Here is a 25,140-nt window from a genome sequence, read left to right as displayed (position 1 = left end):
AACCAGATTAGGTTTGTTACAACTTAAATACATTAAAAAAATAAATTGACTGAAAGACTATAGAAAACACGACACTAATCATGGTGTTAAAACAGTGTGTCAATACATGAGAGTTTTCCAAATTTAGGATACTTACTGACTAATAATAAATACAAAGAAAGTAAAAATATATTGTATTTTTTATCAATACAATTGACAGAGTATAGTCTCTGATTGCTCTTGTTTAATATGTTTAACATGGCTACAATAGGCCTAGCATATCACTATGACAAAATGTGTTTATTGTATGTATAAATATTTTCTTACATAATTTTTAAACGGGTAGGGAGCTAGTTTATTCTTTAAATCTTGCTGGCAAAACTGGCTTTGGGAGGAGACTGCACTAATCGTATGATTGGAATATGTATTTATGAAACACCATGAAAATGTACAGCACATCCAAAATAGCTTCACACTAGGTTACTACGTCTTTACTTGATTTAAACAGAACATAGAGGATGTATAAAACGCTTGCGATCACACATAACACTGTTCCAAGGAACACGACAACGAAGTCGTTCTGTTGTCCGACGGGAACTTGCAGAATGATTGACATGCCCTCCTGTAATGATATTAAAAAATGTTGCGAAATTAATTTATCATCAATCACACACCTGTCAAAACAGGCGATGGAACAAAATAACATTTGAACATAAAAATTAATTAATTTTCAACTAGCGTCGATCCGCGGATGATATCGGCTATCAAAATTTGTCTAGTTTTTACGGTAATTGTTTTTAATCTTTTGAATAATGGCGGTTTATGAGATGATGCGAGTTTTAAAACTCTTGCCGATTATACGTAATCTGTTGATTTGTATATTATGTGATTATGCTACAACTGGCACATAATGCATCCAAGACAACCGGTGTAGTTTTACTGTATAGTAATTGTTTTTAATATACAAATACAATTATTACACTATCACCTAAATTTTCAATATGTTACAGTAATTTAATATACAATCAGGAAAAATGGCAAACTTTTCACAATTCTTAAAATATTTTTATTTAAAAAATTTACTACTTTGCATCTACAGTATAACTGGCATCATACTTAAAGAAATAAAGAAACTGCATGATTATGTAGGTTGATTAGAATCACTTTAAATTAAGAATTGGTTTGTGCTTATACTCAGCTGCCTAATAAAGAGATGAACTCAAAAAAGTAAATACATCAATCGAAAGGTATTACATGTACCATTGGACCACTGATAAATAAATAAATCAAATCGAAACAATTAGTATATGCTAGATAGAGAAATTGTTTCTTTATTTCTTCATGTGGTCTTTAATTAGAGGGAGACGTTAATTTATTTCATTAAAAACAAATGTATTTGAACAACCATTCTGAAAACAAAAAAGAAGTTTAAATGGGAACAACCACTCTTACAACATAAAAAAGTTCAAATACTGCAAAGAAATTAAGTTTATATCATAAAACGATGTCTTTAGAATCAAATTTCCAAACAGTTTGAATTAAATGCTATGTAGTAATCTTTCAACATCTCATATATCCTTAGGCATGTTATTCGATAGCGAAAACCCCTAAATCCAAAATTAAAATTGGTTTAATCTGCATGGAATTAATCCATTCTAATCCCAGACTTAATTCAATAATCCTATTTCAAGTATTTTCATCCCAGAAAATTGATTCAACACCTCTAGGTTAGATGGACAGTGTCGTTAATCTAGATCAACTTTAAAGTTTTTCCACCTAAAATAAATCTCAATAAATCAACCTTAATCCATGTGGATTTAATACTCTAAAATCAATCTTTATTCATGTTTCTTAATCCCCATTAAAAAAAAGTACATTCAAAAGCGATACATATTTCAGTAATGTTTAATGTATTAATGTTCTTTTTGGTAATGTTTACTATATTGTTTGAAATTTGCATGGCGAAATCAATATGTTGATCACGTATATTGGTTCTGAAAATAACTCGAGTATATGTTGCTATAATGATGATTTGCTTGAAAAATATAAAGTTTTCAATTTACAATCACATATAAATATTATTACAAACATCTGGCAAATATCTTGCAGTCATTTCATTTATTTTTAAAAAACATCTCTGTTGCATTTCTTTGAGAAAAACGAAATGGATTTCTTTCACTCATCACGCTGTCAAAATTATTTAAATGTCGTAGACAACTAATTATTTCATTTTAATAACAAGATTCTTTTTGAAAAGTGAAATGTGTTTGTGTAGACATGTAGTTTTACCATAAAACTATGGTATATCATTATTATATAGAGTAGTAATAACCATAGTCATTTCATTGTGACCACCTTGGTGGTGTCAGGAAAGTGATGTGGAGATTTCAATACTGTTAAATTTCCGAAATAAAAAATACATAAAAGTAGAAGGTATATAGTACAGTATATAGTACAAACATAAATAAATAAACAGAAATAGAACAATTGATAGAGATTCAGATTCAGACCCAGCCTATAAAATTAAAGGTGTAGCATCATTTTTTTAGAAAGTGACTTATGTCATGACGTTTTGGTTTACCAACGATGGAAAGGTAAGTAGGGCTATTTATCAATGTTAAAGTTTGCCAAGACCCTGAGGACAAAATATTTTTACCTTAATTATGGTATAAATAATACAATTTTTGGTTTTCAAAGTTTTGTTATTTTAAAATAGAAATTAAATGCTATAGCCAACATATTTCCTGCATTGATATTTGTTCTGGATATCTAAAAAAATTGTTAGGAATTGTTATCCGGTCTTAATTAGCATACAAAGAAAACACATTAGTAAACGACATACTTGGCTTAATGTGAAATGTCTGTTGACGAAACTGTAAATCTAATTTGATTCTTAACGCTAAAATGATTTATATAATTTGTCTGATGTTTACGGAAGATGACGGAGATGAGGAAGAACTTAATAAAAACATAATTAAGCCATAAAAAATTCTAAAATATAAAGAATTTATGTTTCATAATAGTATCTTTATATTTTGCATTACTAAAATGATGATACAGTAATATTGTTTGTGGAAATATTTCTATAGATATTATATTATCATTACAAAGGATGAATCCAAAAGTGACATTATGGCAAAACATTAAGGGTCGGTGACAAATGGCTAGGGGTGGGGGACAAATGGCTAAGATGGACAAAAGGATTAGGGTTGTGACAAGCTTTTGTTGCCTTCACAAAGTTTCTTTGAGTGGGAACTGGGTGGAAGTTAAACATTTAAACCACAAAAAATTAAATTAATTGTGTTTAATATAACCACATAAGAGCTATTGCTGAATTAATTCTAAAAGTCTACCACTACAATTACACTTTTTGTTCAGTACAGTACTTGTATGTAAATTCCCATAAATTGTTTTTAAGCTAATATTACGACCCCAATTTTTTTTTTACCATTAAACATTTATGCTAAACTTTTATATCAAATACAAAAGTAAAACCATGATACTATAACTTAAATGCCGTCTTTCACAGCTAGTAATCAATGGTCATTTTTAGGAAACTCAAAAACAGCTGAAATTCAATAAACTTGGCAGGCTATATAATAAATAACATAACATAATTATTAAAAGCTTTAAAATTTAATTAACACCGACATTGAACATGTGGTGGAACATAGTAACTATAGAATACCACGTTCTTAAATATACCAGCCTCATGATTTTCTGTCAAATAACTTCTTATCGTGTTTTTAAGTACGAGGGTGTATTCTCCCAGTGGGATTACTTCGCAAATTTCTCTTAATTACTATACGCTGCTAGACTTGATTTGATACGCACTGGCGGTACATGCACCCACGAAATTCACTTCTTACTTAATGCTAATTGAATTCTGACGGACTTGGCAATTTTTTCTTCCTAACTTATTACATTTTTCCTGAATGAACTTTTGCACCGGGAAATCGTTTAATCGGCGAATCAACAGTATCGTTTAAACATTTTTAAAATAATTTCTGTACAAGTACATAAAAAGTTATTTCCCAAGGGAAATTATTTAATTTACGATTAAAACAACGAAGGAAAAAATATAATCCATACAGTAGGAAGTATAAGGTTTAAAGTTTGTTTAAGAAACATTTTTTTAAATAAAATGTGAAAGAAAAATCAATTTGTGTACTACTGTTTTGTGATTAAGTGCACTATATAACATACTTACTCAAATAGAGAATAAGTAAGTCCTTTTAACATTATCTATTTAAGTAGGTTTATATTCAGATACACTTCTATAGTTTAAGTTTAGTTAAAAAAGACAAATTGTAAAAAGACTACTAATAACACAGAGTATTTGAATATCTTGATAATAAGGTACATACTTAAATTAAACTTAAATATTTAAGGGTGCTGTTCACATATTTTGATATAATTTTTCAAAGAAGTACTGGTTTGTTGTATATAAGTATGTACTTAATTGTAAAGTATGTCGGAATCTTTCAAATCTTGCGGTCTTTTAGAAGAAGTTTTACCGACTTATTGCATACTTAAATTAAATAAATGCAATTGTTGTCATTTTGCGATGATGCTACAAATGTTCTGATATGACGATCAAATTTCAGTCTGATGTTCTTTATAATGTCTTTGAGTTGGAAGGAAGTTATCCAATCAACGAGGGATTTTGTTTCTGTTTTCTACAATCGCTGGTAAATACAGTATACATTAATGTCATGCTTAAGGCCTTGATCTAAAATTTAATATAATTTGTACGTTATTACTGAGCTAAATACCAACTTGTGTTACATTAGTGACAATACACATGATAGGCAAAATTAAGTGAATGTTCCTTCTTGGCAAATTATGCTTTTTAGAAAATGAGCCCTGCTTTTAGAATATTTGTTTTATTTCAAAATATATAGTTTCCCAGATGTACAATAAGAAGCAAATGTTCATTGAAAATAAAACAATGAATTAATAACAAAAATAATAACCAAAATATCATCTGTTTTCTACTCCTTATTTTAATTGAGAATTAATTATATTATAGTATGGTAAAAAAAGAGTTTTCTGAATAAGCCCCTCTTTGCATGTGCCAATGATTAGTTTAACCAATATGGTGTACCTTTTTGAAATAATAATATATTACATTATGAACATCCATTATTCTACTGTATGACATAAATGATGAATATAATACAATTAAAGATAAACAGCACAAGAAGGTATAAGGACCAAACCCACAACATTAAAAACAAACTTGTGAACATTAACATTTACAAAGACAAGATAAATATACCAAAAGTATAACAAATAATAAAATTCAAACAATACAATAATATTAATATTAAAAAAGAGCACATTAGACACGTAAAGCTATTTTTTTTTTAATGGAAAATAACGTAATATGGTTGATAGACATTGATTGATTAATAATTTCTAAGTATATTTAACAAAATAATAAAAGGATGATTGAATTTTATCAGCACTTAACTAAAATAACTATGCAACAAGTATCAATAAATTCCTAGCATTTTAACACTTTACCTTGTCATTTTTGCTTACATTTAAAATTTTTTACACGCTTTAAACTTTGTTTTGACAAGATTTTAATTCTGAAACATTCGCCTGGGGAAGAAAACTTATTAACCGTTTGATGGACATGAAAAAAGTTTATCGAAAGCGACACTGTAAATTGAGAAGGCAAGCACGGATCAAACAAGGCATTACCCCCTTCAAATTAAATCAATTCTATGAAAAAAGTGTAAATCTCCCTAATGACCAACAAGGAAATCTGATGGTAGGTATTCGACATGGCTGTTACGAAACAGATGTACTGGAAAACTAGTTCATACTCATTTTTCCCTTCACGTTAATTTCGACAAGCCAGTGAGGGAGCGAGTGAGAAATTGTTTGGGGAATTGGATTGCCGAGTATTTCATTAATAAATATGGTAAATTCTTGCATATTTTTCTGGGTCATATAAATTAAGATTCATGAGAGAATGGACTACGGTTAAACTTAGCTGCCCTCCAAGGACAAATTCAGAAAATTAATACCAGAAAGGTAACTTGACAAATATGGATATCTTACTGAAATGTCTTACATCAGTTTTCTTTTTTTTTTATTAAATTGTAATATGCGTCAGCAGAAATTGATCAGAATGTCCCGGAGAGGCTTTTTTAGGAAGGGGGGACGAAGAGTTGAAGATAGCCAAATGACAGTGGCTAAATTACCAGACATATTTAAAATTGTTCAAACCTCTAGAAACTAAATGTACTGATGATTATAGGAAACAGAGGTCAGGTTTAATTACCATGGCAATATTTGATGACCTGTCACATATGATGTACAAGAACATTGATGTTTATCCGCTTTGATGTTTAACACAATTGACACACACCTTTATAAAAAATTATTAAAATAATTAAACTTTTCTTTTCTACTTTGAATAAAAAAAAAGTTTTAGAATAATAAACACCTACCAACTAAGTGTCCCCTATGGGACTCAACACATATTAAGAGTTCACATTTAAATATTATACAATTAGGCTTTACCAACACAAACAATAATGATACTAACGTCGTGAGGTAATACAATGAAATAATGATAATAACAATAACACTAACAGTTAAGTTTTTCAAAGCAATCAAATATTATCATTTATAATTAAATATCACCCTCTATAGTTCCATAATAATTAAAACTTTTACACAAATATAAGTCAAATATATTTAACAAAGTTAATTTGTACATAACAATAATATTATTCATTAGTTTATCAATTAATTGATATAATTATATTTATCTTGAAATACAAGGTTATGTACCAGGACTATTTGAATATTGTATCTTAATAAATTTGAATATTTTTTTATTATTTTTCATTATATATTAAAATTAGGTTTACATTGTATGACATTTACTATCAAATATTATAATTAATATATCAATTCATATTACCTGATCTTTTTAAAGCACCAGGAATAGTCAAATATTATGATAAATAAACAACTTTAATTTAGTTTTGTTTTGGATTTTCAACTATTAAAATTAATTATTATATTTCTTGCATTAACATTAGGAAATAACGATAATCAATCAATCAATATTAATAAATCACTAAATTATTCTGTGCGTTAGAAAACATAATACCAGGATTTATAGAATATTCTAATGAAAAAAAAAGTGTTATTGCTGTTATCTTGTATAATAGTAAATTTTAAAGTGAAGTAAAACAGTAAATAGTGCTGTATCTGTTCATCCACTAATAAATTCACTTTCTGGAATCAAAGGGCATTTTTTGCCGCTGCACAATACATCATTCGTTAACGATGAGGCAGTTTAAATTTGTTCTGAAAAACTAACCTTTTTTATTATTTTCTGTAAGCGTTGTGAGACCTTGGTAAAGAGAACCTCATAAATATTCAGATTAGTATTATGTACAGTAGTAATTCATTTGTTTTACTTTTTTAAGGTTTAATTAAACTGAGTTGATTATCCCAACCCATTGATTTACCTCATCTTCAAATAACTTTTCTACAGTACCAAGTAAGTCAATATTGTACAGAAGGAAAGTTAACAATTGACATGGTGCTGATATTAACCACACCAAATATTGACTATCGGCACAGTCAACCATGCTGATAGACAGTAGTTTATGCACGATGGACTGTGTTTATAGAAAAATTTGTCTTATCCTTGAAATATCCTTCATGAACTCATCTTTAGTACGAACATTTACGATTCAAAACCATTTACGGAAACGTGCCTAATATAGTAATAATACTAAATAATTTACTATTATTATATACTTTTTTAAAATTTAGAAGGTCAATATTAAGAATTAATAAAGCCACATTATTATTTTTAGAGAGAGGTTGATGAACTGTTTTTCCAAAAGTACACGCAACATTTTTTATTATCTTCTCTTTCAGTATTGTTTTTAATATAGTTGAAGTACAGATTTAAATATAGTATAAAAATAGAGTAATTGCTGTGAAGGTCGTCGATATTTATAACCATCAATCAAATCATTTATTTTTATTAGGTAAATCTACACTTTAAGTATTACAAAATCATTGTTTTGAGTCCAACTTTTTCAAAATGTTATTTTATTAACAGATTTAGCATAACATTAATGACTACAAAAATATTAAAACCAATTTTCGCAAATAAAAACATAAAATTGAATTATCTCTTTAAACGTGGAACTGTTTTGTTAATGGTTATTGCTCATAGCATAGTGGTCGATATACCAAGAACTAGACGTGCTTTGTAACAACTGAAATGTACATGTATTAATGATGAGAATGGCATATAAAACAAAGTTTCCTATGGAATGGGATATGAATACTCAGGTACTGTGCCAGGTAGCCTTCAATGGCTATCTGAAATTTACAATGATCCTCAAAGTAAATTATAAACTTCTTCATGTATTCAACATATAGAGAAAAAAAACGCTAAAACTCACAAAAGTTGTCTTCTGTATATTCTGTATAATAATAATTTGTTTTTAATAGAAGCCCCACAAACAATTTACTATACTATACAGTAATTATTTGTACTGCAGAATAAATTTGAATTGAAACTACAGTACTGTGTTTTAAATAACATTTTCAAGTAAAGTTTATTAAAAGCTCAATGAACATAGTGATATAGCAAAAATGATACTCACATTTTTTCTTATACTTTGCCAATGACACAGTTTCGTTTTAGTATAGCTACATGGAGCAAGGATAAGCTTGCAGTCTTGATTTATGTTAGATGAATCTGTATCATCTACAGAATGTAGAACAAATATTTATTATAGTTATTATAACCAAAAAATAATCGAAATTGATCAAATTTGATCAATATGTAAATTAATTAAGAAATCTTTGTTAATTGGTTCTTTATGGACCCTGTCGATTTTCTTTTGTCTTGTGTTTTATGTAAGTCTGTAAATGATGGGCTCCCCTCTGTTGATTGTGGATTGAAATAAATAAAAAAAAAAAAAATAAATAAAAATTATCGAATGATAAAAATAAAACATTTGAAAGAGGGTGTGGTTTTTTTAATAAGATGGCCAAAGTATGACTTGCCTATTTATGTATTTTGTCAAGTATCCTATAGTTTCTAAGAAAATCAAGGCCAAACAATTTCCAATGCCAGAAAATATTAATCGGGCATTTTATATAATGTACTTAAGACATAAAAATATTACTCAAACCACATTTAAGATAATTTTTGCAATGATACAACTATGCAGAAAGACACACTACTTCTGTTTATCTCGGCAACATCTGTTTGACATTTTTCTAAAAAATCACACATCCATCATCACTTGATGCTTTTGATATATATCTTAGTTGTTTAGTCTGTTTAAAATTTCTTTGTAATTAAATGTACACTATTGAGAATAATGACTGTGTTTTAAAATGAGTTATACATTTTAGGAGCCAAGTGACCAGAAAGTTCATAATGTTCAAATCTAAAGCACTTTCTACACTAAAGAACTAGTTAGACAGAAAAATGTGATGTACTCATACATGAACACAAATGATGTCATACCACTACCATATTTGGGCACATCAAACTAGTTTGATAGTGTAGACAGAGCTTTAATATTCCTATAGTTTGTTCATATCAGTCCTATTGTTATCAAGTCTGTAGACTTTAATGCTTTTAACATTTTATTGTGTGTGTTTTAATTGTATTCACATGCTGCTTCTTCCCTAGACAGGTTCTTGAAATAAACACATTTTTGGTTTCTGTATTTAATTGACTTTTCATTACTTAACTACAAACAGTTTTTCTATCTCTTCTCTACAGGAATATGTATACATATATGTTTACAATTAAAATATTCTTTTCTTTGTCATTTATTATATTAATGCAATATCTTAAATACATAACCTTGTAACTGTTTTCTTGCAACATCGTCTAATACTTTAATCGAAACACACCTAATCTACGTAAATTCTAATTGTTATTTTTTCTCATTATTGAGCCGATCAGAACTGTCATTTAGTTTATTGATCAATAAAATGAAGTAAATAAATGAATTACATGAACACATTTGTTAAAATCAATAATTTAAATTAACGTTTATACGATCTCGATACAGGATGACAGATGAACTTGATGTAAATTTTTCTGATTGAAAACTTTCAATGAGTTTTAGTTTCAGAAATATATTGTATGGAATCATAGAATGAATGACAAATGAAAGAATTAAAGTGTGGTTGGCATGCATGTATGGTGAATGATGCAATGAAAGAATAAATTGCTAATGAAGGAATGCATGATAAATGACAAACAAAAAGTGTGTGTAAAGAATGGAAAAATGATGAGAAATGAAAGTTTAAATTGAATTTAAACTTGTTTCACTATTGTATGTTTCTTCCTATTGGCTTGTCAACCTGTATAGATCATTTCTCAATTCCATGGATAACTTTTTTCCATACATGCCTCTCTTCTCTATAGCATGTATGTCTCTCTTCTCTATAGCATACATGTCTCTTTTCCCTATTGCATGTGATTTTTTTCTCTATTCCATGCCTCTTTGTCCTTTCCTTCCTTTCATTTAAAAATTCCATGGATCTAGTTCCTATTTGCATGTCACTTCTTTTTAGCATGCCTACTTTTCCCCTATTCAATGTCTCTTTTCCCTATTACATGTATCTGATCCCAACTGCACATCTTTCCCTATTACATGTCTCTGATCCCAACTGCATATCTTTTGCTATTCCATGTCTCTTTTTGCTATTCCATGTCTCTTTTTGCTATTCCATGTCTCTCTATTGCGTAGATCTTTCCTACACTAACAGTGTAAAAGCTGATGACTAAAGTAAATCATTTCATTGTTGATGCGAAGACATGATGTCGATTACCTATTAGAATGCCTCCTATGCCTGTAAGGTGTTCATCAAAACTGGCGCACTACAAATAACCATTATCGTTACACTGTCATAGATAGTTGTACAAAGCCGAAACTTAGTATTTATATCATTAAGACAAAGATCTATGATATTACTGCTATTGACATAGGCATTAAGTGTATTAGGGAAATTGGGGATCTTTCATCCCAAATGAATTTAACCACTGAGGCTGTAGTGATCTAGTTTATATTTTTCATTTTGAATTTACAGAAATGTTATCGTCGTCTTAATAACCTTCGTCAAGATTTATTTTTAATGTTCGCATCGGAGAGTCAATTCGTATTTGTTCATTGAAATTACCCACGAGCATTAAATTTTCAAAATGATTTGACCTACCTGGAATGCAGCGTATAAACGTATCTGGGGGATGTATCGTAACATTTGCGAAATTTATAGTTGATTCGTTTGATGGTCTGTGGTAACGAAGATGAAGCGGAAATGATATTGTTAAATTTATTTGACAAGATGTTGATGATGATAACGATTTAAAAGTTTGGAAACTTATAATTGAAATTTCTTCTGACATGTACTCAGGCTTCTCAATATCAATCTCATCCAAAATAACAACCTACAAAAAAACAAATAACAAAGGTAAATGAATTGAAATGTTTAATGTTCAGTATTTATTACTCCTGTCATTTCTGATTAAAATAAATACAGTATATTTATTTATTATTAAAAGGAATATGGTCCCAGTTAGAGTGGTCTAATGGTAGGTTGCCTAATATCAAGCAGGAAATTTTTACAAATTATTATTTTTTCAGCATTGTAATTTTACTGTTTTAACAGAAAAATTAAAAAACAGTACTACACAATTATCAGTATAATTTAAATTTCAAAATAATATTTAACCAAATATTGCCAAAACCTTTAAAAATTGAAATTTAAAAGTGTAATTTCAACAGTCCTATTGAAACAATTGGTCAAAACTTTTTTGTGTAGACTTTCACCTCTTCTGAGAGTTTCAACTTTCACTTTCTCCCTGGCCATGTAGCAACTCATTAGGGGATTTCCCAAAACTGGTTTAATTTCAAAACTCTCATTTTTAATGTTATCAAAAGTACAATGAACAGGGCAATTAAATTCAAGAGTAATTTACCTTCCAGCGAAATGCACAAAAATACACAGTATAAAACAAACGTAATTACTCTTAATAATTGAAACAATCTATGCCTCGTTTACTTCATTTAATCTAGCTTATTATAGGAGAGGATAAAATTCGCAAGGGCCGAAGAATTAGAAAATTTAAATCATTAATCAGATGATGATGATTGTTTATGTATAGTTGTTAACAAGATCTGATATAAGTAACCATGATGATCATTTGGGTTTAGCTATTATATTTTGTTATAATCATTGGATTGATGGTGTTTACTGTGGAGGTATGTAGTTCCTGAGGCTGAGTTTGTTCAGTGGGGAGTTTGGTAAATACTTAGTGGGGTAAACTAGTACAAAGGGGATATTAAATTAACTTGATAATGTAAACCTTCTCGTTATTTAAATTAGAAAAAAAAATGAATTGGAAATAGATGAATTTGTAGATAAATAAATTAAGAATCTGATGTACAAATAAATGAATCCGCTGATTGGTAAATTTTCAAAGAGCAAACAAAAATGATATGAGCTGATGGATATATGGTACACTACGGCAGACAATAGAATAAATGAATTACAGGATGAAGAAAAGACTGAAAAATGATGAAAATATATTAAAGAACAAAACAGTGTAGTGTACTGTAATGTAAAAAATAAATGATTGAGTTAAAGTATAGGATAAATTAAATAATTAAGAAAATGAGAAAGACTAAATGGAATAAAACAAATGAATAAAGGAAAATGATTTGAGGAATAAATTGGCTGAAGAATGAGTTATGGAAGAAATTAATTGAGTACAGTATAATATAATAAGGATGAATGAATCAATTAAAAAACAAATGAATGGTATCAAGAATGAATGAAGGGTTAATGAATGACCTGATATATTAATAGATGAATGAATGAAGTAAATGATTGAAATAATGAATTTACTCGACATATTGAGTTGATTTTTTGTACAGAAATAAATAACACAAAAAAAATATCTTCAAAATAGAATGATTACAGTATGGTATACTGCCATACAGCATAAAACATAATGAAAGATAATAATAAATGATATAATACTTCTATTAAAAGAGCTTTTAATGTAATAAATCCCTGTCGATGTTCATAATCCTGGTAAAACATTTGTAATCATTTGCGAGCAATAATAAAAAATATGTATTTTCTGAACTTATATTTCATTCCAAAATGAACGCACGGTCTGTCTCGACATCTGTAAATGCAATTACTTTACTTTGCTATGGGCATTACAACTCTACTTTTATATAATTCATGCAATTTTAAAATAAGATCGACACTAAAATGAGTTGTTTATATGCCAAAATAGCAATAGCTAATCTATAAAGTGTTTTTTAACTCTCGTAATCGCCAAATAATGTAAAATTTATACATAATTCAAAAAACAATCTAATGGTTGATGTCTTTTTTGAGCAAAACATTCACAAATAAAAACCTTTCAGTCGTGACAGTCGTTTTGTATAATAGTAGAAACGCTGCTTACATCTTTATTTGTATATTCTATGAATATTTTTGAATGCAATATTTTTCTTTATAGATTAGATAACTGACATGTTTATGTGTTTAAAAAAAATAGATATTTTGAAATGTTTATAATTTCTATATATTATAGATAGCTGATATCTTTATCTTATTTCTTTTATCTTATGTGTATCTTTTATTTCCATGCATAAGATCATTATATATTTTTTTTTCTCTAAAAACATTTTAATTTCAGGACACTATGCATATTATTCTATTAACAATGTTTTTATCATCTGCTTACATTTTCTATTGGTTTTTGTTTTTATCTTTTCCTACATAATTTTCTACTAGTACTGCATTCCTCATATCCATATCTTTATAATATTATGTGGTTTTTTTTGTGTATAGATTTAATTTTAAGCACCCAGCAATAATTATGAAATAAATAATAAAATGTTAATAATGATAAAATCTGTAAAAATCATCCCAATGATGTTGGTCGACATATTATAAGCCTACCTTAAGTGGTATACAGTAAAACCATTATTTTTTATTATACAAAATAATGTAAAATCTCTAACTACTAATAACATACTAGGTAGATACAAACTCACAAATCTAGGTCATTTTATCAAATCCTCAGAAACTTCAAATCAACCAAATTTTATTGAAATTACTACAGATTATATTTTTACCAAAAGAATTATTATTACCATTTAAAATGTGCGACAGTATGTTGTATAAATATCACATTACTGAGAATACCTTTATTTTCGCAAACCATTTATTTTAACATCCAGTAATATTTGTGATGTTTATGATAACACAATCTAAAAATAACTATTGTAGAATCAGGGAGTTGTAAAATAAGTAAATACAACTCCCTGGTAGAATAATCTTCTTCACAGAGTTGATTAATCAATTAATTTTCACCACAAAATGTGCAAGTTTGTAAAATACTTTGATTTGTCTAATCGCGAAATTATAGGGCTCCGAAAATAAATAAAACAAATCAAGATAAAACACCATTGTATTATCAATCAGAATTAAGTAATAAAAAATTGTAAAAAGGGGTCAAGAAAAAGAGTAAGTTGTAAATGTCGTACATGACAATACAAAAAAGAAGAAAGAAAGCATTGTTGTAATATTTGCAGATGATTTTTATGGATTCATAATGTTGTCATAAATAAATCTTATTTCACGTCATAATTTTGACGGTTTGTAATGTGTTTAATTTTTAGCATAAAACTCTTATTAATGTTGAAACAAAAAAGAAGAAAGAAGGCATTGTTTGTTATACGTGAAGATAAGGTGTACAAATCTTGTCAAAGATAAATCTTGCAATTTGTTTAAACTGAAGGCATTAGTAATATTCAATTCATAACTGTTTTTTATCGGGTGTCACGAAACCTAAGACCACGAAAGCTAAGACCCCCTAAGACCTAAGATCACGAAAGCTAAGACCCAAGACCTAAGATTACAAATATTTATCTTTCGCACCTGCCTTGTATTTTAACTCCCAACATTTATTCTGAATACCACACCTTAGAATTGGCACTTTCATGAAAAAGAATCACATAAAAAGTAACAAATACATTTTTAAATTGATGATTTTACAGACGTTTTTCTCGCACACAAAATGACTAGCCTACAGCACACTAGAAGTAGGCCTACCCCATGTTCAATGTTTTTGTTTCTATGGAACGTCAAAAGAGCAAAAATTATATAGAGGGCTGAAAACTCTGTGGAGTCCATCTACAGTGTGGATGAAACAATGTAAAATTAAAATTGTAATGATAATAGTATAATCATGCAAGTACGAAGAAATAAATACTGGCAAATAAATTTTAACTTAAAAATTATAAGTTTTTTTGTTTCGTTTTCTTTCTGTTTTTATATTTGTACTATTATTGTTGCTCTTTTGGCGCTCCATAGAAACAAAAACATTGAGCATGGGGAGCTCGAGGAGTTACATTACAGAATACAAAGAAACACGTCTGTAAAATCATCAATTTAAAGGATTTATTTATTTGTTATTATGTGTTTCTCCTTCTGAAAATACTTATAAGTCCTAATTTTAAAGTGTGGTATTCAGGATAAAGTTAGTCAACAAATTTGGAGTCAAAATACAAGAAAGGCAGGTGCGTAAGAAAAACATCCTCTGAACCAACACATTGGAGTAAATATATACCAACAAACAACCCGTCAAGTTTGTTTGTTGTAAAGAAAAAATATACATTTACTCAACGGGCGAGAATAATGTGAGTTTATCTATGTTTTGCGGTAGTATTAAATTATATTTATGGTAATAAATGAAACCTACTGTGTTTAAAATTATGTATGGATAAACAAGTATTGTTTTTAAGCTGTAGTATATCTTAGAATTTGTAATCTTAGGTCTTGGGTCTTAGGTTTCGTGATCTTGGTCTTAGGGGGGTCTTAGCTTTCGTGGTCTTAGGTTTCGTGACACCCGTTTTTTATCAGTATAAAAACATAAAATAATAAAATTGTTATAGTTCAGATACTGCATGATTTATGTAAAATGTTGCCTTTGTATGTAATGTTAATTATAAATTATTTAAGCAAAACAAAAATCACTAAAGGAAAAGATGATCTTGAACTTTATTTCAGAATAGTAGTTAATTTTTAACTTCATAACCTTTCCCGCCACTTCTTAAAAAAAGTAGCATAGTTTTGTCTCACGAGGATTAACAAAGAAGAGAAAGACAATTTAAGTCTAATATTAACTCATCAATGATAATATAATAATAATCATAGACACTCATTACAGCCAATTTCATTAGCAACCTAGACAATTTCATTATCATTTATATATTCAATGACTTGGGTTAAATCTCAATAGAATACAATTATTATTTCTTGGTAGCATACTACAAGGTTCTCCAACGCTTTGTTAACCAAAGCCTTGTAAACCATACAATGAATTGAACTGATACTTTTACCTACATGATTAATTCATTTAAATTCAGTTTTTCTCAGAATTGAGATACTGTGCATAATACCATAACTCAATATAAGTGTCACTTTTCACTTACCTGAGGACCTCCAAAGTCTATTCTGTTTTTTAATTGGTCAGGATCTACAAAAGCCCCACTAGGTATGTGATCTATCATTAGAATATGACAGGTAAAATTAGATGAAATATTGTCCATCATATTTAATCTCACCGTTGTTGTTACATTTCTGTAAATAAACAAATTATGTTCACAGTGATATTATTTTATCATGTGGCAGTCTGACAGAACTGTACAGTAGTTACCAGTCACTGTTGGTAGGGTTTTAACCGACTACTTTTTCTCAAAGGCCTTTGACAACCCTATGGCCCGCACAGAGATTGTCCTCTTTTCTTGCAATCTCCAGACCAATTTCTCATGTCACTGTCTAGGAATGATCTGGGCTATTGACTACCATTATAGTAGGCTAGGAATGGCATGTGAATTGTCCTCTTGGTTCTTATCTACTTTAATACATCAATTGCAACTTATTTTTATACTCATACAAGTATTAAATACACACTACACAATACTTTTTTATCTATAGAAACAGTTAATTAATCGTAAAATACTTTATTAGTAAACATGTTCTGTTTTATTTTAAGTTTATAAATTAGTAGTGGCATTTCAGCTTGGTGGTAAACATGCTTGCTTACTAAATCATGGGGCATGGGTTCAAATCATGGAACAATACCAGGCTTTTTCTCACAACAATAGCGTCACTGCTTCATTACAAATTGTAGTAAAATGCGTGGGTTTAGGTCTGATGATCTAGCTGATGTTACTTAAAATAAATTCAAATGCAAGTTCTGCGATTTTTAAACAGATTGTTTTCATAGAATTAACAAAGGATTAGTAGAAACATCGCTTCTATAAATACCGCTTAAACTAAATTGCAGAACAAAAGAAATTAAAACACCTTGTTTAATGCGGTATTTTCATACAAATGAAAGCCATTAAAAATGTTTTGATAATTATCACAGGTATCTCAAATAGAGAAAGTATTAAATATTAGTTATAAATTAATTTTAATGATGACTATAATATTATGTTGTTAATTAGCAACATCAAAAGTAGGACATGATAATTCAGAATTGATTACAAATAGATATTTATATTATTATTCATATGCAGAAATAGAACATGTCTCTAATTGAAACATTCCAAACAAAAAACATTATTTTAAATAATCTTAAATTAATTTTGATTAGATTTCATCGACATGAATGTCTTCTTATGTAGGCCTATTAGTTTTTGTAAGTATGTGCGATTGTGACTTTGTGCTATAAAGTAAACTACGTGCATTTTCACATACAATTTACTGTGGAAGATACTGTACTCTGTATTGAAAACTTTTAAAACAATAACTATCTATGTTTTTGTTGGTGTTTGTACTGTATCAAGTCTCTCCCTAATCACAGTAGTTTAAATATTATGAGTAATCTTGCACCAAAGCTGCGCTTTCTTTTGATTTGAATATTGTACAACAAACATCTTGATAGTCCAGACTGTACATCTATCATTTTTACCATAGATACTGAAGCCTGACAATTTTTTAAATAGCACCCTCTATGTGTGTATGAATTTAAAACCAATTATAACGCCCTTTATGGCTTTTATAAATTGTCGTGATATTTTGTTAGGACCTTAGGATTTTGTGTGTAATATTGAATCTATACTGAACTGAACATAAAATTCAAACTTGGTGCATACATAACTATTTAACTTGGCTCAGACTGAGCAGTCAATCTTCATTAAAATATTCTCCCTATTCAACTCATGAAACTTTCGTTATTATATAATATTTCTTGTTTTTCCTTATAATTGTACTCGAGTATTCTTTCGTACCCAGTTTGATTCCATAATACACTAAAGGCCAATTTACACAGACAAGCGGTAGCGGTAAAAAAAAAATAGAATCCATGTTATTTCTTATTCCATTTACACAAAACGCGGAGCGGACGGGCGGTTGAGCGGAAACCAGTTCAGGATAGAAACAGATTCTACATGGGACAAGCATGCAGATATCCGTTTACCATTACTGTTCGTTTGTGTAAATTGGTCTTAATGCAAATTTCACAGCAGTAATATAGACAACACACTAAATATACCTAAAGAGTACAAAGAGAAAAAAAAAACACCTTAATTGAACAAAATGTTAATACAGAAAATTGACACAATTGATTGATTATATTAATATATTTGCTAACAAGAATCAAGTGCTAGGTAGACCTGAGAAGATTATAATTTACATTACAGTAAAATTGAAAATAGTAAATCAAACTAAGGCAAAAGTACAATGGTACGTAATCTGTATTGCACTTTTTATCATTTTGAACAGTAAAATAGTAAAGAAAATTTTCCCTTAAAAAGGCTGTTCCCTGAATAGGCATGTCCCACCCAAAGGAGAGGTTTAACTGTATTTGGTATTTTAATATATAGTATACATTTATAATAGTAATATTAATTAATGTTTGATATTTGTCAAATTGTTTGTACTGTACATGCATTCATAAGTGGAGTTGTGGCTTGGTGGTTATGATGCTTGGCTACCACTCCAAGGATCCTGGGTTCAAGTCCCGTCACATGTCAGGATTTTTTCTAAGGACCAAATTACTCCACTCCCAAAGACTTTGTTTATGTAGAGCATCTTGTATCTTGTGAACCTCTGAGGGTCCCTAATGATCAGCAATAGCTGGATGGATCATCCTCATTAAATATGGTTAAAAAACAAAAAAAATACAAATATTTATACAGTACCTGTGGAAGCCTCTTTGTTGTATAAGTCTTGAAACTTCTGCATTAGCGACATCTATAGCAACAAGTCTCTCTTCATCTATTTGATTTCCAATTTCTGTTATTATAAAAATTATTTTTTTATAACAACAAACAACTTGCTTGGTTTAATTAATTAGTATCATACAGTAATAATGTCCAAATAATAAAAGTACAAAATATAGTATTTACAAACTTTCATTATCTTTCTACAATACAAGTTATTTCTCTACTTTTGATTGGGTCTACAAAAATTATTTAAAGATTAAATATATTGTTATCTATAACACTGAATACAGTAAGAATTTAATTTCCTAAAAACATTTTTTTTTTCGGAAATCTATTTTTCGATATGCTGCATTTATTGCAAAACAAGAAAATTGTTTTTTTGAATATGGTGAAAAATAAAAATAATATCAAACCCTCATTCTTCAAAACCTAACCATTTTTACTTATTAATACAGTGTAAAGTATAATTTGTTTTTCTTTGTTACATAATCTTTCTTTTAGATTAGTATCCATGGTGTTGAAATATCTTCTGGTAAAATAAGAACTGTCAATAAATTATCTGTAAAACCTGAAAACCTACATAACGCATCATAACTCATTGGATAACACTTGAACTACATATTAACACGAACACTAAATACATAAATCTAAAATATCTATTTTACAGATTTATTTCCTGCGAATTATTAAGCATTATAATCCTTTATGCCTGAGTATTATGAACTGAAGATAATATTGTCACACAGTTAAAAGTTGCATTGTTGGAATGGTGACAAGCAAGAACATCACCATGTATTAATTGAATCTGGCGTGTCTATGTTACGTACGTCTCGTCAATGGATTTGGAATTAGTAACGTTTTTCAAAATGAGTTATTGAGTAGTATTGTAATCTCACTATTCAAAAATTACCAGGTTGAAATATCTGCATGGTTTAATTTTTTTTTTTTGCATTTGTTTTAATCTCATGAATGATTGTTAATGGCTTGAAATTTGACCCTAAAGTTTATACTTAAAATTAAGTTTTATACTGGAATCTTAAATAAAAGAAAAAGATTTGTTTAGGACTTTATTTACACAGAACACCTTGTGTGTTTTTGTCTTATGAAAAACAGTGGATGAATTCACTCATGATGATCCTTGGCTGTTTATACATGAAAAAAAAAATTTAAAAAAGGAAGTCTTATTCCCACTCCTCACCATTCACTATGTGTTTTCGCATCTCAATATTGGCCATTTTAAGTATTCGAAAACTTATTCCACATGCATTTATTTTTTTTATTTGACATTATCAAAAAACATTATTTAGTTCTAAATGTAAGCTAGGCAAACACAACACTAGTTAATGACAATTATTCCTTCATGATACAACACACCTAGCAATTTGGCGTTAAGTAGTCACAAATTATTGTATACAATCTCTAAATCTTTCTCCCAATAGATCCACAGACGTAGAATTAATTCCTTATAATCTGACAATACATTGCTATGTTCTTTTCTTGAGAATCGTGTCATTGGTTTTTTTTTTTGTATGCTAACGCTTTGGTTCAACGCATATTCAATAGTACAATGTATTTTGTATCTAAAGATCATTTGATTTTACCGTTAACGACAAAACCCGCGCAAAAGTGCAACTTGGCAGATTTTAAATAAATCGCAAATTAATTTTCTTGCGCGGTAATAATCAAAGAGCCTTGGGCGAAAAAAATATATTAAATTCTTAGAAAAAATGAGATTTTACAGAGTATTAAAAATTGGTGTTGAAGTAGACTGATAATTTTCAATTAACTGACGTGAAATGAGGACGATTTAATTGGAAAATAGAAAGGTGGCATTGTACTTTGAAAAACACAACCATTTATATAATAAAACAGTTGTGGATTATTATATATTGTCCCACATGAACTGTAAATTAGTTTAATGAAATTCATTAAAATAAATATGGTTTAAATTAATAATCAATAGTACCTGCATACAAACAACATTAAACAACAAATCATTCTTGTATTACAGAATTATACTTTCGAAATTAATTTGATACTAAATATTTTTACTCATTATTTCTGAGTAATTTTTGGATTAACATCATTAAATATGGTTAATTATTAAAATTAATTAATCATAAATAGTATGAATAAATTATATAATATTTAGTGATTTTATAACATATTTTATCAGACAAAATAGAATAATTACTGTAAATACACTATCTACTGTTTACACCAAAACAGAGTATGTTTATTTTATTTTAATAAACATGTTATAATCATTACTTAATTTTCTTAAAACAAAATAATTATTTATTCAAATGTTACTCTAATTTAAAATAAATTATTAATATTTGTTCTCAAATAACCAATTAGTTCATAACAGCTAATATTTTTGCTAATATTTATTTCATTATAACATTTTAACATTATTTATTATAATTAAAACTAATTATTGTTGTTGTTTATTATTACTGTACGGTTTTCATAAATGTTCAAAATGAAATAACTCCTAATAAAATAATAAATAAATAAAAAACAGTATATTATACAGATCTACTGTATAACATAGTATCTTTAATTTAAACATGTTATAATCATTACTTTATTTTGTTAAAACAATATTATTTATTATTAAAATTGTAATTTAAATTATATAAATTATCAATATCATTAAATAATAAATTATACAAATAAAATCATTTTCATGGGTTTCTGTTAAAACAATAAATTTCTTTTCTTGAAGATGGGTGGAGGGGATGGCAAAGATTATTTCTAGTAGATGATTTCTAATTCAAGGATGATGATTTCTAATTTCAGGATGAGTTAAAAGTACTATTGTACACAGGGCCCCAAGGGAGACCAGTATTTTGAACTGATTATGGGCTACTGTAAATAACAAATAAATAAAACCAATGAAGTGAAACGAAATAAATGATATAATTGTACCAGAAAGTGAAGATACAGTAATAGATAAAACCTAATGTAATAAATAAATAATCATAATTAGAATATCAATAAAATATAAAATAAATATACGACAAGAAACTGGTGGTATTATAGTTTAATTTTAAATTAAACATACAAAGTACAGTACAGCACCTTAGCAAAAACTAAACCCGACATCAACCAAAAAAATGTATTCAATATTCGTTTTTTGGTCTTCATGAGATTACACACAGACTTATTCATTAGCCTAATAAAAATTAATGTAAAAAGCATGTTTATTCATTAAATAATAAACATATATTAATAATATGAGACTGGTATTATAGTTTTACTGGTATACTAAATTTGTTTTGCGAAATGGAAAGAAATATAATTGACGATACACTTTTATTATTTTTACGTTTACAGATTTCACATTAATAGTTGAATATTTTCAAAAATAATATGTATAAATTTTATTTGTTATTGTTGTAAATAAATGTTCATAAAAATTCCATGGCGGTTGGAGCAACTGTATAATATAGTATTGACAGAGTATTAAATCATTTATATTGATTGATTGGTAGCAATTGATGTACATATTCATCAATAAATATTATTTAATAATTTAGATTTTGAAATAACAATAAGCAAATGTTATTGGTGCATTTATTTTGAAATAACTACTAAGTTTGAATAATAGAAATATTTTTGGTATATTAGGCATTGGATATATATGGTTTTAACAACGTAACGTTTTAAAAATAAAAATTATTGTAACAATAATAATTGTCTATTATCACTAAGATGGTATATAAATAATAAGAGATGTTTAACTGTAAGGAAAGGAAAGCTTTTGCTATGAACTACTTGTAAAATGCTGTGTTTCACTGTATCATAGCACATGTTGCTGTGTTTCACTGTATCATAGCACATGTTGCTGTGTTTCACTGTATCATAGCACATGTTTCTGTGTTTCACAGCACATGTTACACACAGTAGAACCACCAAAGGGGACACATTTGTTGGGAGCACTTGATTGGGATGTCCCTTGCATAGGGGTTGACAGTACTTGAATTGTTGAGAAAATACACAAAAATCAGAAACTTTTCATTTGTAATTAAAAAGCCAATACTATTCACATAATCAAACATGCATACTCCTTCACTGTACCACATTTATAACCAGCTTTTCTGTGAACACAATTCTGGAAAATAATTGGTAGGCAACGACAAAATCAATCTTAAGCATTTTACTCTTGAATAAAATGATTTGGACCAATACCGTTCAGATAAACATATGCTGTATCTTCATAGCACATTTCATGTGCCCTACTTTCTGCCAAATAATTGTCAGGTAATTTTCAAAATTCTTAAGGCATTCACTAAAAGAGCTACAGTAATGATAGGGTAGTTAAGCCCTCATAAACAAAATGCATTTCTAATTATCTTGCCTTCTGTGGCTCTGTAAGTAGTTTGAACATTAAAACCCATTTTGCTAATAATATACTTAACTACAGCATTATTAGGGAAAAAATAAATATATCCAAATGGTAATGTTTGAGAAAGGAATGATGATGACAAAAAAGGGGACTATACCTGAGGAAACAGTTGTGCAGATTTTTCTTGATACATTATTTCATACATTTAACTATGTGATTTTTATAGTAATTACATACAGTATGAGTACATATCATTATGCATAATATACAGTATATCTTTATGCATGAACACTGCATTTTGTAGCCTATGTTTGGCAGTTGGAATCCAACGCATTGTGGGTGGAAAAGAAATTGTTGGCTATGACCTACTTGTAACACACACATCAGTTTTGGAACCCAAGAAAGTGTCCCCTTGATTGGGATTTGTCCTGAATAGTGGTTGGCAGTACCTAAATTGTTATTATAACAAAAAATCACAAAATACACAATATGGAAAACACAAATCTTGTAATAACCCACAATCAGCATTTCTAAATCTAAATACTTACTTTTCCTTAGATCATCTAGAATTTGTTCTGATTTGGTATCAAGTTGAAAAGAAGATACTAAGCAATACATCGCCAATATATACACAGTGATAGTACAGTGTGCAAAGGACACCATTTTAACAGAAGATTAGTTCGGTAAGTAAGTACTTAAATAACCATTTTTATACCTGCAAGATATTAAAATCATTGAAATATTTGAAGATAATTTTAATAATAGGTTCACCACACCAAGTTACACAAATCAAATTCCCTGAACACAAGTAATGTTCTCTCAAACTAAGAATTTTCAAAAAGTTTCCAAACTCTTTCTTATAATAAAAAAGACTTTTTTTTTAAATACAGTACAGTACACTACAGTACATGCACATTTCAAATCAGTGCATTTGTTATTAAATACCAAACAAGCAAATTTTATTATGAACTCAAAAAACTAAACTGAAATTTATTTATTTGAATTGACATAAGATATATATATATATATATATTTGCAGTATTATTAATTTTAAAATAAAAGAAATGTTATAAAATTTAAATAAAATGAACATTATTAATTGGAATGAAATGAACAAAAACACCAGGTTTGTCTGCAAAAAGGAATATATAGTAGTTAGCATAGCAGTATTCCAAAGAAAATTAGGCCTATATGTCATGGTAAAGTACCAGCCTAGCATCTTAAAATTGCAGATGGTCTAGGCCTAGCTAAGATCACTTCCTCCCATCGAACTCAACAACGCATCAAGGGAACTGGCTGACTTCACCCCTATGTAATGAAATGCTTTTACTAGTTTTATTGAGGCCTAACTAACAGTCAGCTAAACAACATGATGCATTTCGTCTGTTACAAATTATTTACCATTGATACATACACAAATGATTATATTCTTGTTAATTTCTAAAATGGTGATAAATAATTGAAAATAGACTACTTTATTTTAGTAAAACAATGATTGGTTTCTTCGTGTTTACATGCATT

At 28.4% G+C, this 25,140-nt stretch overlaps 1 protein-coding gene across 3 annotated transcripts; it reads right to left on the bottom strand.

Annotated features, from left to right (window-relative positions):
* Positions 1-25,140, bottom strand: LOC140048096 (phosphatidylinositol-glycan biosynthesis class X protein-like). Of its 3 annotated transcripts, none has more exons than XM_072093129.1 (7): positions 25,094-25,140; positions 24,168-24,334; positions 19,242-19,335; positions 16,524-16,671; positions 11,221-11,452; positions 8,640-8,743; positions 1-601 (listed from the first exon to the last, which is right to left on the bottom strand). In XM_072093129.1, the coding sequence occupies exons 2-7, from the start codon at positions 24,280-24,282 to the stop codon at positions 455-457; spliced, it is 840 nt and encodes a 279-aa protein (XP_071949230.1). In that variant the 5' UTR covers positions 24,283-24,334; positions 25,094-25,140; the 3' UTR covers positions 1-454. The 3 variants fall into 3 exon arrangements, with proteins under 3 accessions (XP_071949230.1, XP_071949221.1, XP_071949213.1); XM_072093120.1 differs by having other exon boundaries at positions 25,021-25,136; XM_072093112.1 differs by having other exon boundaries at positions 25,034-25,136.

The sequence above is a fragment of the Antedon mediterranea genome, chromosome 1 (genome assembly GCF_964355755.1).
Source record: "Antedon mediterranea chromosome 1, ecAntMedi1.1, whole genome shotgun sequence".
In the NCBI taxonomy this organism is placed as follows: Eukaryota; Metazoa; Echinodermata; class Crinoidea; order Comatulida; family Antedonidae; genus Antedon; species Antedon mediterranea.
This window is presented reverse-complemented; position numbering and strand designations above follow the sequence as displayed.